The sequence below is a fragment of the Brassica napus genome, chromosome C3 (assembly GCF_020379485.1).
Source record: "Brassica napus cultivar Da-Ae chromosome C3, Da-Ae, whole genome shotgun sequence".
Lineage (NCBI taxonomy): Eukaryota > Viridiplantae > Streptophyta > Magnoliopsida > Brassicales > Brassicaceae > Brassica > Brassica napus.
In genome coordinates, this window is record NC_063446.1 from 1,538,624 (window position 1) to 1,552,584 (window position 13,961).

General features: G+C 38.9%; 1 protein-coding gene across 1 annotated transcript; it reads right to left on the reverse strand.

Annotated features, from left to right (window-relative positions):
• Positions 1-410: 410 nt before the first annotated feature.
• Positions 411-2,909, reverse strand: LOC106426311 (gibberellin 20 oxidase 3). The gene is made up of 3 exons (XM_022698549.2): positions 1,671-2,909; positions 1,259-1,580; positions 411-896 (listed from the first exon to the last, which is right to left on the reverse strand). The coding sequence occupies exons 1-3, from the start codon at positions 2,216-2,218 to the stop codon at positions 630-632; spliced, it is 1,137 nt and encodes a 378-aa protein (XP_022554270.1). The 5' UTR covers positions 2,219-2,909; the 3' UTR covers positions 411-629.
• Between the last annotated feature and the right edge of the window lie 11,052 nt (positions 2,910-13,961).

The following is a 13,961-nucleotide window of genomic DNA, read 5'->3' on the forward strand; positions in this document are numbered from 1 at the left end:
TTTTTTGTACATTGTCTTCTTACATGGCACAAGTACAACCATCCAAAAATCTCCAGATAGATTTAGCGATGCACAGAGTGGATTCACTTTTTTCTTGCATGTGAGTTGGACGATGAAAGAATCATATTTAACATTTCTACTAATATAGTCATTTTATTATATCACTATAGACAATGTCATTATTACGTTTTGACAGTTATTAAAAATATAGAACTGGACAAAATCTTAATGTTAGTCTAATGGTTGAATTGTCTTTGATCTCCAAGAGTCCCCTTGTTTAGCTTCGGTGTGGCATTCATGTAGCCCTTTTTTAAATGAGCACTGAGGTATGTACTGGAACAAATGTTATATGTGATAAAGTACTGTTTTCATTTAATAAAGTAATAATTAATTAAAAATGATCACTAGAGGATATTAAAAAAATATATTATTTACGAACCAAATATCATAATTGAGTCGGATGGAGAACATATATTTATTTGCTAAATTTATCTTTCAGCAAAACAAAATAATTGATAAAACAAAAATAAAAAGGCTCCTCAACTAGTTTTGAACATCTCATCTCACTTGTTTCTTTAAAACCCCAACTACAAGTTCAACTTCTGGGTCACATCATTGTCTCCTCATTTTTAGAAACTTCTTCTGTTCTTAAGCCAATTTGAAAACTCTTCAAGAGTGTTCATGTCTGCTCTATAATGTTCTTGTGTGAACTCAAGAAACGTAGACCATGTAAAATCTGGATACTCTCTTTCAGAGATCACTCCTGCTAGTTCTTCTGGTGGCTTTAGCACTTTATCTCCTTTAGGACATAGGAAAAATGCAAATGACTTCCTTTCACTCTCGCTATTCACCACCGCACGATGCAAACAACTCTTGTACCTTCCATTCGTTAGAGCCTAAATATGACACACACAAAAGAAAAAAATCCAAAAAAATAGTTAATCTTTCTTGTTATTTTATTTACTAATGCATGCACCATCATACTAATTAAGAGCATGACTACCGCGGAATCTAAAATGAGTTTCTACATGAAATCAGTGTGTGGGCCCCACGTTTTCTTTAAAAAACGGTTACCAACGTCGCTAATTACGGATCGCTCTTGGTCAGTTTCTTACGCTATTTTGCGGGCCCCACGACACGTGGCGGCCCGCGATTGGTTCCGTTTTAAATTTTTTTTTTTTTAAATCAGATAAAACAAAAAAAAAAAAAAAAATTAGAAACCCAAATGGGTTTCACCCGATAATCATGCTCTAAGTACCATGAAAGTGTCGCCTATGTTCACCACGACTGCTTTAGGGTTTGGAGGAATGGATTGCCATTTGTTGTCCACGAAAACTTGAAGACCACCGACTTGGTCTTGATGAAGTATGGTTAGCGATGTTGGATCGCAGTGAGGTCCTGTCCCTAATGCAAGATCCGGTTGCTTGCATTGTGGGTAGTAATTCAACCTTAATATCGACTCGTTGTCTTCGAAAAACTCTCTAAAATGTCTTCTCTCGATCCCAAGACTCATTCCAAGAAGCTCCATGATCTTTAGTGACAGAATGTTCATGGCCTCCGCGTATTCTTGATATACCTTCCTGCATGGATAAAATCAACCAAACTTCAGTCTATTTATGGTAACTAGATATTCAAAAGAACGTTTGAAAAATATTTGCTAATTTAATTACCCTAACTCTTCGTATCCATATCCCATTTTCTCAGACACAAAGTCTTTAACGGTTTGGGAATGGCACTTCTCCACGGGAGAGAACTTAAACGACAGCGTTTCCTTCCACGGGAGCTTGGACGAGAATCTCTCGACAAAGCTACTAGCGTAACCAGAGCTCTCGCCCCACGTCCTCTGAGCCTTCTGTTTCTCACAAGCCGGAGCCTTAAAGAAAGAGTCCATAAACAGATAGGCACGAGACAAGAGAGTCTCATCAATGCCATGGTTAGTGACTAGGAAGAAGCCATGTTTCTTTGATGCCTCAGAGACGAGTCTAGTAGCCTCCGAGACCAAGACCGAGTCGCCGGAGAGGAAACCAGCGAGGTCTATTAGAGGGACTTGGAGAGGTTGAACATCATCGGTAGGTTTCTCGTGGTCAGGCCATACGAACTGTTGAGGTATGTGGTTTGACTGCTGATTCAGGAGATTTGCATCGAAGTTAGAAGGATCCTCTTTGGTTTTGTTTTCATTGAATCTTTGAGGGAGAGTTGCGATGCACTCCATTGCCATTTATGTATATGTATAGATATACTAGTGGAAATGAAAGATCCTTTACAGGTTTCTTTTAAGATATATATAAATTACTAACGTTAAGAGGCTTATTTTTGTAGTGGCTGTCTAATTAAGTGGAGAAGAAAAGAGTGATATTTATAGGTGTGTGAGAGAAGCTTAGGCGTAGGGAATACTAATCAGTGTTTGTGTGTATTTATTTCGTTTTTTAAAATACTTTGTCTTTATTAGTGTGTCAAATCAAAACCTTTGTTTTTATTCCTTTTATTATTTATATACATTTTTCGTTCTATTTCATACAACTTGTCTCTTTCTCTTTATCTTTCAATCATCTAACTTTAGTTACTTAAATGATCATATAATAGTACAGTAAACAAGTTTTTTTTAAATTAGGGTTGAACCAGTAACCAGTAGGACACACTATTAATGTATCTCATTGTGAAAAATAGCCAAACTTCTAAAACGTTGGCGGTAAAAGTACGATTTATTATTGAGTCGAGGGACTCAAACCTGCTGACTACGATTTATTATACAAGAGCCGTCCGTTAGAACGTTCATCAAAGAACCGACCGTTTCATCATTTGTGAGGCCCATCACAACGTTAATAACAATGCCAGATGATATTAGCTGAATGGTGAGAAATAGAAAAGTAATTTTAAAGATAAGTTGGATTTTTTCTTAGTTATTAAAAACTCTTACAGCATGATTATCCATATAACCTTTCTTAATGATTATTTAATTAATTAATTGTACTTTAGTTGTACTTAAGAATTTTAGTTAAGAAACAGTTAGAATGTGTGCTCCAATGGTAGTTTTCTAATTAGAGGTTCTTAAAAAAATTAATTTTTTTTGTGGATTGCCTTCAAAAGAGAACCATATCTCACATACTTCAACGATCCTATATGTCTATCAACAAACAAATACCGCGAAAAGACAAACTTGATGAGATTTAGCTCTGAATATATACGTGTTGATGATTAGAAATTTCAGAAAAAGAAGAGTACAAAGCACATACACTATCTCAGTGTATCGAAGTCTCCAAGCAGGGAAACCGAGGTGGCTCCTTACAGGTCCATAAACCAGCAAAAGATACGTGCACATTCTCACCTGCCAGAGTTTAGATCTATCAGTTTAATGATTATTTGAGTTTCATATGAGAGAATCAACACTAACCAACAACTCTGTAAAAATATCAATCAAAACAGCTTCATTTGAAGATACTTTTACTAATCTATAAACGTTTCTTTATATCATGAGTTAGGGAGAAGCTGATGATTTGATTCATGGTCACAGTAGCACACTAAAGAAAATGTAGCTCATCGAAATGAATGCTATGTTTTGTATCATACCTGTAACAGCACTGAACAGGTAGAAAAGGAAGTGAAATCCGTAAGACCACAAACTTTGAAGAAATAAACACGTACGCATGACTATCAACAATATCTGATAATTATCAAAACAAACAACATTGCGTAAGAAAGCTTCAAGTTAAGCCTTCTTGAATCCATTCTCAACCAGCAATTCAGCCACTTTCATTGAGTTACCATCAAAACTATTCACAACAACGCAAGACAACATGAATCAATGTCCAATTATGTCAAAAAAAGTTTGAAGCTTTTGGTCTCTAAATCCTCCTTACTTGTCAAGGACACAAACAACTGTGTTCTCCGGATCAGAGAAGCTCCCTTCTTCAAAACCCCCGACTCATCTTCCCCACTATACGGAACCTGAACCGAGCTCTTACCAAGAAACTTGAGATTACAAAACGCGTTCACGGTGGATTGGTCGGAGATTGAGGTGAAGGGGGCTATTGATGCGAGGACAGGGGAACAGAAGAGGATGGTGGTGTGAGAAAGGGTGAGAGAGAGATGGGTTTCGATCGATCGTCTGACGGAGAACAAGAAAGAAGACGGACGAGACGCCGTGAGGATCGATCGTCTGACGGAGAAAGAAGGACGGGACACCGTGAGGACCGACCGAATCGTCGATCGTCTCTGACGGAGAAGATGAGAGAAGACGTCGTGGTTTCTTTCTCCGAATGATAGAGAAAACGACAAAAAGAAAAAAAAAAGAAAAAAAAAAGAAAAAAAAAATAGAACCCTTTATTTGCTGACATGTGGTTATGAAACCCACTCAAAAATCGGTTGCCAAAGACCCAACTTAAGGATCGGTAATATGCTTTTTAATTAGTTCTGATTTAATTAAATCAGTTATTTCCCTTCAAAACCATGCTAAGAAACTGAGATAAACATGGTCTTATGATATCCGTCGGATTCTTAGAACAACTCCAATGATGGTTTTTATCCATTGGAGTTTTAAAAATATATATGTGTATATGTGAAGAACCCATCCAAATTAGTGGATTCCACAATTATATATATAATATATACATATGCATTTTTAGAACTCCAATGGATAGAACCTCCATTGGAGATGCTCTTAGTGTTAAAAATTTGAACGTTTTTGTGGCTTATTTGTCGTCCCCTGTATTTCAGTCTAAAATTCTGTTTTTTTTTTCCTGTTGAACTAGTGAACTCCAGACGTGATAAACAAAAAGAACCGAATGTTTTATAATGTCAAAGCTGAGAAAATAACATGCTTATTGGCTTATGTATAAAGAAAGTAAAAGAATGTTTTTGGTGTAAAAAGTAAGTAAAAGAATGTTAACACGTACTAGTTAACATTGCTGTTTAGGACGAAATGCTGTAAGCAAGCATAAATTTGGCTGACACTGACAAAAAAAAAATCCAACACATTTTAAGTTAATTTGAACATACTAAAAAATATTTTAAGAAATATATGGCAAGGCCACACGATATTTATTTGGCGCATGGTATATAAATGTTTATTAATGAATGTACTTAAATTTTCTTAAAATTATGTAAAGTTTAGTTATTAAGTAAAAAAAAATTGGTCACATTTTAAGATTTGAAGTAAATTATTTCAACTGATATGTTCAGTAAAAAGGGTTTTGTCAACAGATTTCTGGTTTCTTATAAAGATTATTGAATGTGTTGTGTAAAAACATCAGTGTTAAACCAGTATAATATCAAGTATACAATGGTCGAACTACACACAAAGATATAATTTTTTTTTGTAAAAAACACACAAAGATATAATGATATGTACTATATTTGATAAACAAATACAAAACCCGACAGCTGTAATAATACACAAAATTCAAATAATATATCCATATTTTTTTACTATTTAACAAACAAAAAAATCATTCTTGTTGGTCTTATAACTTACGAATTTTTATACATATTGATGATGAAAAAAAATACACCGACCATTATGATTGTATTAGTAAGATATTATGACAAAAATAAACACGTGATAAATTTAAAAGATAAATGAAAGGGTTAGGGTTGTCTTATTGTGGAGAGTGTGGCAGTACAACATTTTCAGTGATGTCTGAGAGTGACACACATCTTCAAGGCGCATGGAGATGCATATGTTTTCTCTCGCGTTTACTGGTTTTGGTAGTATTTGGAGAAAGAGCTATGAATTCATCTAAATTCTCTTCTACATAATGGGAAAATTGCCAAATGACTCACAACTTGATTTCAAACACAAAGGTTAACCCAAACTTGAAACAAATGCAAAAGTAACCTAAAATGCTATTGAAATTACAACCAACCCCTTGTGAACAAACAAAAAAACCGAAAACTTTTTACGTTTCTAACCCCCGTAAGTTGTCTGCCCAGACGACTTTCCAGTAAGTCGTCCAGACGACTTTCCAGGAAGTCGTCCAGACGATTTTCCAGTAAGTCGTCCAGACGACTTACCAGAAAGTCGTCCAGACGACTTATCTGGACTAGTTTTACTTAGAAATAATTTAAAAATTTTGTAAAAAATATTTTGATAAGCGAAAAATTGAAATCATGTAATTAACATATGTTTTAAGAGATATAAATTAAGATATAACAAAAGTTAATTGTTTTCAACATAGATGAGTGAAAGTAGTGAGTCATGATATTCTTTGGTTTAGGTTTTGCCAACATATGTTGTAGTATTGTATGTGTTCTTAGGGTTAGATTTTGGAATGCATAAATGTTTTTTTGAAAACTTTAAAATTTACCTAAGTGTTTTAATTCTGTGTATAGTAAACACTATTTAAGTATAACTACGGGTTTATAACGTGGTTAGTTAGTTAATTTAGTCAATTTAGTTTAGGGGTTAAATTTAGGGTCTGGGACGACTTACTAGTAAGTCGTCTGATGTACAGTATTCAACAGACGACTTACTAGTAAGTCGTCCAAACCGGACCAAACCTTTAATTTTACAATGTACTTTTAAACCTAACCGGATTATTTACCAGCCATATATAAGGTGTTTTTTTTCACTGTTTATCGAAAATCAGAAGCCGTTTCTCTCAAAGGCGATTTCGAAGGCGATTTCCGTCGATTCTCTCTAATCCATCGTTCTCATCGTTCTCATCGTTCTCACCGCCGGTTATCTCTCCGCCGTTATCACCGTCTTTCTCACCACCGTTCTCACAGCCGCTTCCTCAATTTAAGATCCGAGAGGAAACCCTAGCGCGCATTCTCTCAGAGGCGTTTCGTTGAACTCCGCCACCGGTAAGTTATATCTCTTACTGTCGAGTGATTGCTTGAGGAAAAGATGAACATAAAACTGGAAGTCTTGGAAGACTTATAATTAAGTCGTCTGGGAAGTCTTCCAGCTGGAAGACTTTCCAGACGACTTAATTATAAGTCTTTCAGCTGGAAAACTTGTCAGACGACTTAATTATAAGTCTTTGATTGTTTGAGATGGTTGTCTTTGATTGTTTTGCAGGCAGACAAAAAAAATGGAGATGCCAGAACTCCCCCGTAGGATATATACATTAGGGGAAGAGCCCCCCGCAGTGCATAGCATTTCGTATCATACTTGTTGGACGTTGCATGCTGCTTTAAAGAAAGCTCTTCATGATGACGAATATGAAGAGCTGAAGGAGTCGAAGTTGGGATTTTTCATCAAGTTCCAAGAGCTGGGATTTGATTGGGCTTCAAGGCTGGTTCACTACATGCTCGGTTTCCAGCTGGACATAAAGAAGAAGTATGAGCTGTGGAGTCTCGTTGGTCCAGAACCTGTGAGGTTTTCACTGTTAGAGTTTGAACACCTCACTGGTCTAAACTGCGAGTACATCGAGGACCTTGAGAGACCTCACTCTGTTGTTACAAAGGAATTGACTTCTTTTTGGGAGATGCTGGGAGTTCATGTCGAAGCTGGGCCATCTACTCAGGAGATAATAGCAGCACTTGAGAGATGCGAAGGGTGGTCTCGGGATGATCGCAAGCGGCTCGCGTACCTTGCCATCTTCACTGGATACATTGAAGGGAGAAAGTATTCAACCCCTACACGGGTTAGTCTGGCAAGGCTAGTGATGGAGCTAGAACGGTTTGAGAATTATCCATGGGGGAGAGTCGCGTTTAAGGTGCTGATGGACTCTGTGAAGGGCAGAGATATTTCGGGTTGTTACACTATTAATGGGTTTGCGCAAGCTCTCCAGGTCTGGGTGTACACAGCTCTTCCGGAATTGGGTGCTACTTTTGGTAATCCTCTCCCAAACAATCCGTCTCCCCCGATACTGGCTTACAAGGGTCGCAAAGGACGCAGACAGTTTAAAGAGGCTATCCTCAGTCAGGTATTTACTTCAATCTGGACGACTTCGCAGAAAACTTATAATTAAGTCGTCTGATAAGTCTTCCAATTAGACGACTTAGTAGAAGACTTATAATTAAGTCGTCTGGAAAGTCTTCCAGCTGGATGACTTAGTAGAAGCCTTATAATTAAGTCGTCTGGGAAGACTATCCAGACTACTTAATTATAAGTCTTCTACTAAGTCTTCCAGCTGGAAGACTTTACAGACGACTTAATTATAAGTCGTCTACTAAGTCGTCCAGCTGGAAGACTTTCCAGACGACTTAATTATAAGTCGTCTGTGAAGTCTTTTCTTTCCATCTTTCTTAATCCGTCAAATATCTAAGTTCATATCTTCTATTTACTGCAGACTAGGGTGATCAACTTTATTCAAAAGGACACTGGTGAAATGTTTCCAAAATGGGAGTTTGATGTTGAGGACCCGCTCGCGGAGAACATAATTAAACTCATGTTTGTGAAGAAACCGTGGAAGTGGACCATGGATTGCTGGGAAGTCACCGGTACTTGGGTCAATACAAAGTCGGCGGTTGTGAGTCCAGCGAAGAAAAAGGTAGTGAAGGAAGACAGTCCAAGACCTCGGAAGAAAGCTCGTAAAGAGGCACCTGCTGAAGCTAGTGAAGAGGCAGCTGCAGAGGCTAGTGAAGAGGCAGCTGCAGAGGCTAGTGAAGAGGTGACTACGACTGTTAGTGGTTTGACCAAAGAGGATATTAAAACTATGTTCAAGGACATAGCTGATGCCATGAGGGAAGGGTTTGGGACGTGCCTTAAGGAGATCAAGTATCTGTCGGAAAGGGTGGAAGCTGTGGAGAAGAAGGTTGGTATCACCACAAAACGGAAAGGGACATCATCTCAAAACACTACCTCTCCACCTAAACCGACGCTCGAACCCGGGGTTAGTAACAAATCCTTGGATTTTATATATGTATTTTGTTTCATGTTTGAAGACACTCATTGGTTATTATTGTATAAACCCATCTTGTATATTGCAGAGTGAAAGTGTCAATGGGACTTACGCGGGAAGGAAGAGCTTGGCGGAGGATAAAGCTCCAGAACCGAGCCTTGTTCTATTGGACAAAAATCAATCCACTGTTTCAGATTTGCAGAAGGAGGATGCTAGATATCTAGAAAAGAAGGATGCTGCTTTGGCACTTTGTCGTGCAAAGAGTGATCGAACAAGGAAACTTGCCCGATCACAGAAATCTCCTTATACGGCAAACAGGACGGCCAGAGTGATCATTTCAAACAGAAAGCTTTATCCAGGCTATAATCCTTTGGCACCAATTGACAAGAATAAGTTGAGGGAGCTCGCTGAGTGGTTGAAATCTTGTCCGTAAGTGTTTGCTTTTCACATAATAGCTTGCTTTTTACATAATAGCTTGCTTTTCCCATAAAACCTGATTGCTTTTCAACATTTTGTGTTTGCAGTTATTATAGAACAGCTCTCGATAAAAAACCATGTAAAAGTAGAACTTGGTGGTATCAAATCCTCCGAACATCCCTAGAGTGGCTGGAGGACTGTGTAAGTCTTCTGCTATGACGTAGACAACTTACTTGTAAGTCGTCTGGTAAATCATCTACATAGAAGACTTACCACTAAGTCGTCTGATATCTTCTGACTTGTACTTTATTTTATATGCAGCATATTGATGCTTGGATTAATGTGCTGAGGAAGAGGTACAACGCTAACCCACAACATTTCAGGAGCGAGAGAATGTGCTTCCTTGATCATCTCTTTGCTCAGCAATGGAGATTCAACTTCAAGGATTTTAAGGACTCGAAGCCCGATCAAAACGGTTTAGGAAGAAGACTCCCTGGTGGGGCGTGGAATTATTATGCAGGCACTATACCATCATTTTACAAATCGAACAAGGTTTGGGGGACGGATATTGATGATATCTATGCGCCAGTAAACTTCGCCGACAGTCATTGGATTGCTATTTGGATATCGATCCCTAAGAGGCACATAGTCGTCTTTGACAGCATTTGTTCCAGTATCTCCCCAGAAGAACTCGATGTGGTAATGGAGCCTTTTCTCTACATGGTCCCTTATCTGCTTGTTGAGTGCGCTTCCTCAGACGAACTACGTGCCCAATACAGCCTGGAGCCATTCACATATGAGAGACCGACCAATATACCTCCGGCCCGAGCTGGTGATTGTGGCGTGTACACTCTAAAGTACATTGAATGTCATGCTCTTGGGATAGAGTTTAGTAAAAAAGACTTTGCTAAGGCCAACGGGAAGAGTATGAGGGATAAGATGGCGGTGGATATATTTCAAGAGCTTCCTGACGCGCATGAGTTCGAAAACAAGGACATGGATGACATCCTGGGTACGTATGACGGGTGATAAACAGGCCACTTTAGATGATTTTGTATGATAGATTAGGCTGATGTGTGTATTTGAACTTGATCCCTATTTTGTATTTGAACTTGATCCCTATTTTGTAACTATATTCTGCGCAGAAGACTTACAGTTAAGTCGTCTGGACGACTTAACTATAAGTAGTCTGGAAAGTCTTCTAAGCAGTGATCTTTTGTAACTATATTTCGGATAATATAAAGGGCAAGACAATCTCAAATTTGTTTGGTAGTGCAATTTGACAAAGAAGTTGACACAGATAAGTTCATAACACAAATTTTTAGTACATAGACTGAACACTGGACGACTAACTTGAAGGTCTTCTGGAAGAAAAAACTCTGGACGACTAACTGGACGACCTTCTGGACGACTTAATTGAAGGTCTTCTGGAAGACTAAACACTGGACGACTAACTGGACGACCTTCTGGACGACTTAATTGAAGGTCTTATGGAAGACAAAACACTGGACGACTAACTGGACGACCTCCTGGACGACTTTATTGAAGGTCTTCTGGAAGACTAAACACTGGACGACTAACTGGACGACCTTCTGGACGATTTAATTGAAGGTCTTCTGGAAGACTGAACACTGGACGACTAACTTGAAGGTCTTCTGGAAGAAAAAACCCTGGACGACTAACTGGACGACCTTCTGGACGACTTAACTGAAGGTCTTCTGGAAGACTAAACACTGGACGACTTACATTGTGGTTTCGTATGGCCAGTTTCCTTGCATTTTGAGCATCTATAAGCCCTGTGTTGCTTTCGGGGTTTGCGTCCTCTCATCCTGGATAGCTCCAACCAAGATTGCCATCTTGATTTCTTCTGTCCTCCCGGACCACGTTTTACTTTCGGAGGAAAGCATGTGCGTTCCTCAACTTGTTGTCCAACACAAAGATATATATTCTCTGAGTATCCTGCAAACAGAAAATTCTTTGAGTGCACTGGACATACAAGTGTGGAGATATGCAAACCAACAGATGTTCCAGCAGCTATAGCATGAGGGCAAAGTATTTTCTCCACTGCATAGACACCACAATCACACTTTCCATGTTCCAAATCAACCACACAGTCCATTTTCCCACCTTTCACAAAGAATCGCCATCCATCAATTGGTTGTACCGTCATCGTATCCGCTATCTCCGATCGAACAACAAGCAAGTATTCAACACCTCGACTATGTTGAGTTGGGAGACACAAAGTATCTTCTCTCCTTTTCCAAAACCACTTTCCTAGCTTCTCCCTTATGAACTCCAACAGAAACTGAACCGGAAATCCTCTAGCTCGCTTCAGAGCGGAATTAATAGATTCAGCGATGTTGCTTGTCTTTATGTTGTACCTGTCCCCCTGACAATAAACCCTTGACCATAGGCTGACGTCGGCATTCTCCAAATACGTTGCAAGGTCCAGGTTTGCACTCCGTATCTCAGCCATGTACCGGTAAAAATCTGAAACCGTATGAGCATAAGCAGCACCTTTCACCAAGTACAAGAGATGTTTCCCTTTATACTTTTTGACAATGTTATCTTGAAGGTGATAATAACATATTCCTCGGGTTGCCCAAGGAAACACCTTATCACACGCACTTTTAATGGCCGCGTGCCGGTCAGAGACTATCACCAGAGGCTGCTCATCAGATACACAACTAGCCAATTTTGTGAAAAACCATTCCCAAGAAGGTTCATCTTCAGCATCTACGATCCCAAAAGCCAATGGAAATATCTGAAAATTCCCATCTTGTGCGGCTGCAACTAACATAACACCTCCATATTTCCCACTTAGGTGAGTCCCATCCACCACAATGACCCTTCTCTGATACTTAAAACCTTTGATAGAAGCTCCAAAAGAGAGAAATAGATACTTAAATCTATTGATAGAATCAAGTTCTATAGCCGTGATAGAATCAGGATTTGCTAAGGAGATTTGCTCGAGATATGATGGCAGACGCGAATACCCATCTTCTGCTGATCCTCTCACCAATGTTTGTGCATATAAAAGTGCTCTGTATGAAGTGGTGTAATCAAGCGTCATGCCAAACATGTTCTTCATTGCATCAGTGATATGCTGCGGATTCAACCCATCAATGATTCCAACACGATCAATGAAAAGCCTACCAACATACTTCGGAGTACAGTGTCTCCGCTGAGCGAGTCGGTCTCCCGCTGAGCATGTATGTTTTTCCACATACTTTGTTACCCAAAACGTGTTTGTCCCATGTTTCACACTCGCTCTGACCTTCCATTGACAACCACTAACCGGACATGTTGTCACAAGGAGAGTTTTCGTTGACTTGTATATTCTGAAGGAGAACTTAAACCTCACTGCTGTCAACCGCAGCTCTGAAAGCAGTGCATCCTTGCTAACAAAACTCTGGTTGACATAGATACTGTTACCATTCGATCTTCCTCCTTCAATCTTTTCGATATCTTCAAAACACATATCATCATCTTCCTCATCCTCATCTTCAACCTTTCCATAAACACTGTAATCCTCACCATTCTCGTCCGCTTCAGCAACAATAGAGATACCAGCATCCTCCTCCCCATCGTCCTCATCCCCATCGTCCTCCTCCCCGTCATGATTTTCATCTTCAACCAAATCATCATCATCATCTTCAAAACATTCATCAGCTTCATCATCTTCCCTGAACTCTGAAACCGTTTCCACCTTGCTACGGCTTGATACACAAAGCCGTACTCCATGCGTTTTGGTTATCTCGAGCAAGTTTCGAACTTGTCTATCACTTGTAACATGAATAGGAGGGGTGTCTGGAGCCTGCATCATTTCTGCTGGTAATGAGTAGGTTATCTCCACAGATTCTGTGCTCATGTCCAGGTTATAATCTTCTTGAGCCATTGCAAGAAGTTCAGCATGTGTCGAACCTTCCCCCAAAAAATGATTCTCGCTCCTTTGACATTATCAACCACAAAATCCCAACGACAATCATTCAACAACCATTCTCCATACACTGCATGTAACTGACGCATCATCTACAAAAATTCAAAATAAAACACATTAGTAAACATAGAGAAAATGAAAGTTTACTAAACATTGACGCAGACGACATACCAGTAAGTCGTCTGGAAGACTTACCAGTAAGTCGTCCAAACAGGTCATTTTTGCAATTGAATTTTAAATAGGACGACTTACTTGTAAGTCGTCCAGCTTTGTTTGTTAAAAAAAAAAAACCTAGACGACTTACCAGGAAGTCGTCTAGGATAAATGGGTTAGTTTTGCATTTGACCGAATTGTATCAGATATTTGACTTTTCCTGGACGACTTACCAGTAAGTCATCTCAGGGAAAACAAAAATTTCAATATTTTATTAAAGCTAGACGACTTATTTGTAAGTCTTCTCAGGTTAGTTTGCAATTCGAAAAAGAAACTTATATATTTAACTTTACCCAGACGACTTACTTGAAAGTCGTCCAGGCAGACGACAAACAAGAAAGTCGTCCGAGATAAGCAAGGTTTGACCATAATCTAGGAATTAAATCTGGACGACTTTGCTTATCCTGGACGACTTTCAAGTAAGTCGTCTTACTGGACGACTTCCGCGTAAGTCGTCTGGGAAAAGTTAAATTTAAGTTTTATTTTCCAATTGCAAAAGTAACCTGAGACGACTTACAGATAAGTCGTCCAGATTTAATAAAATATTGAAATTTTTGTTTTCCCGGAGAAGACTTACTGGTAAGTCGTCCAGGAATAGTCAAATA

Bases quoted from the DNA above. Each gene is read 5' to 3' on its own strand.
- LOC106426311 (XM_022698549.2), bottom strand. From the start codon at position 2,218: ATGGCAATGGAGTGCATCGCAACTCTCCCTCAAAGATTCAATGAAAAC. The intron at 1,581-1,670 runs GTAATTAAATTA...TTATCCATGCAG, and splicing joins TATGGATACGAAGAGTTAGG to GAAGGTATATCAAGAATACG. The intron at 897-1,258 runs GTACTTAGAGCA...TGTCATATTTAG, and splicing joins ACATAGGCGACACTTTCATG to GCTCTAACGAATGGAAGGTA.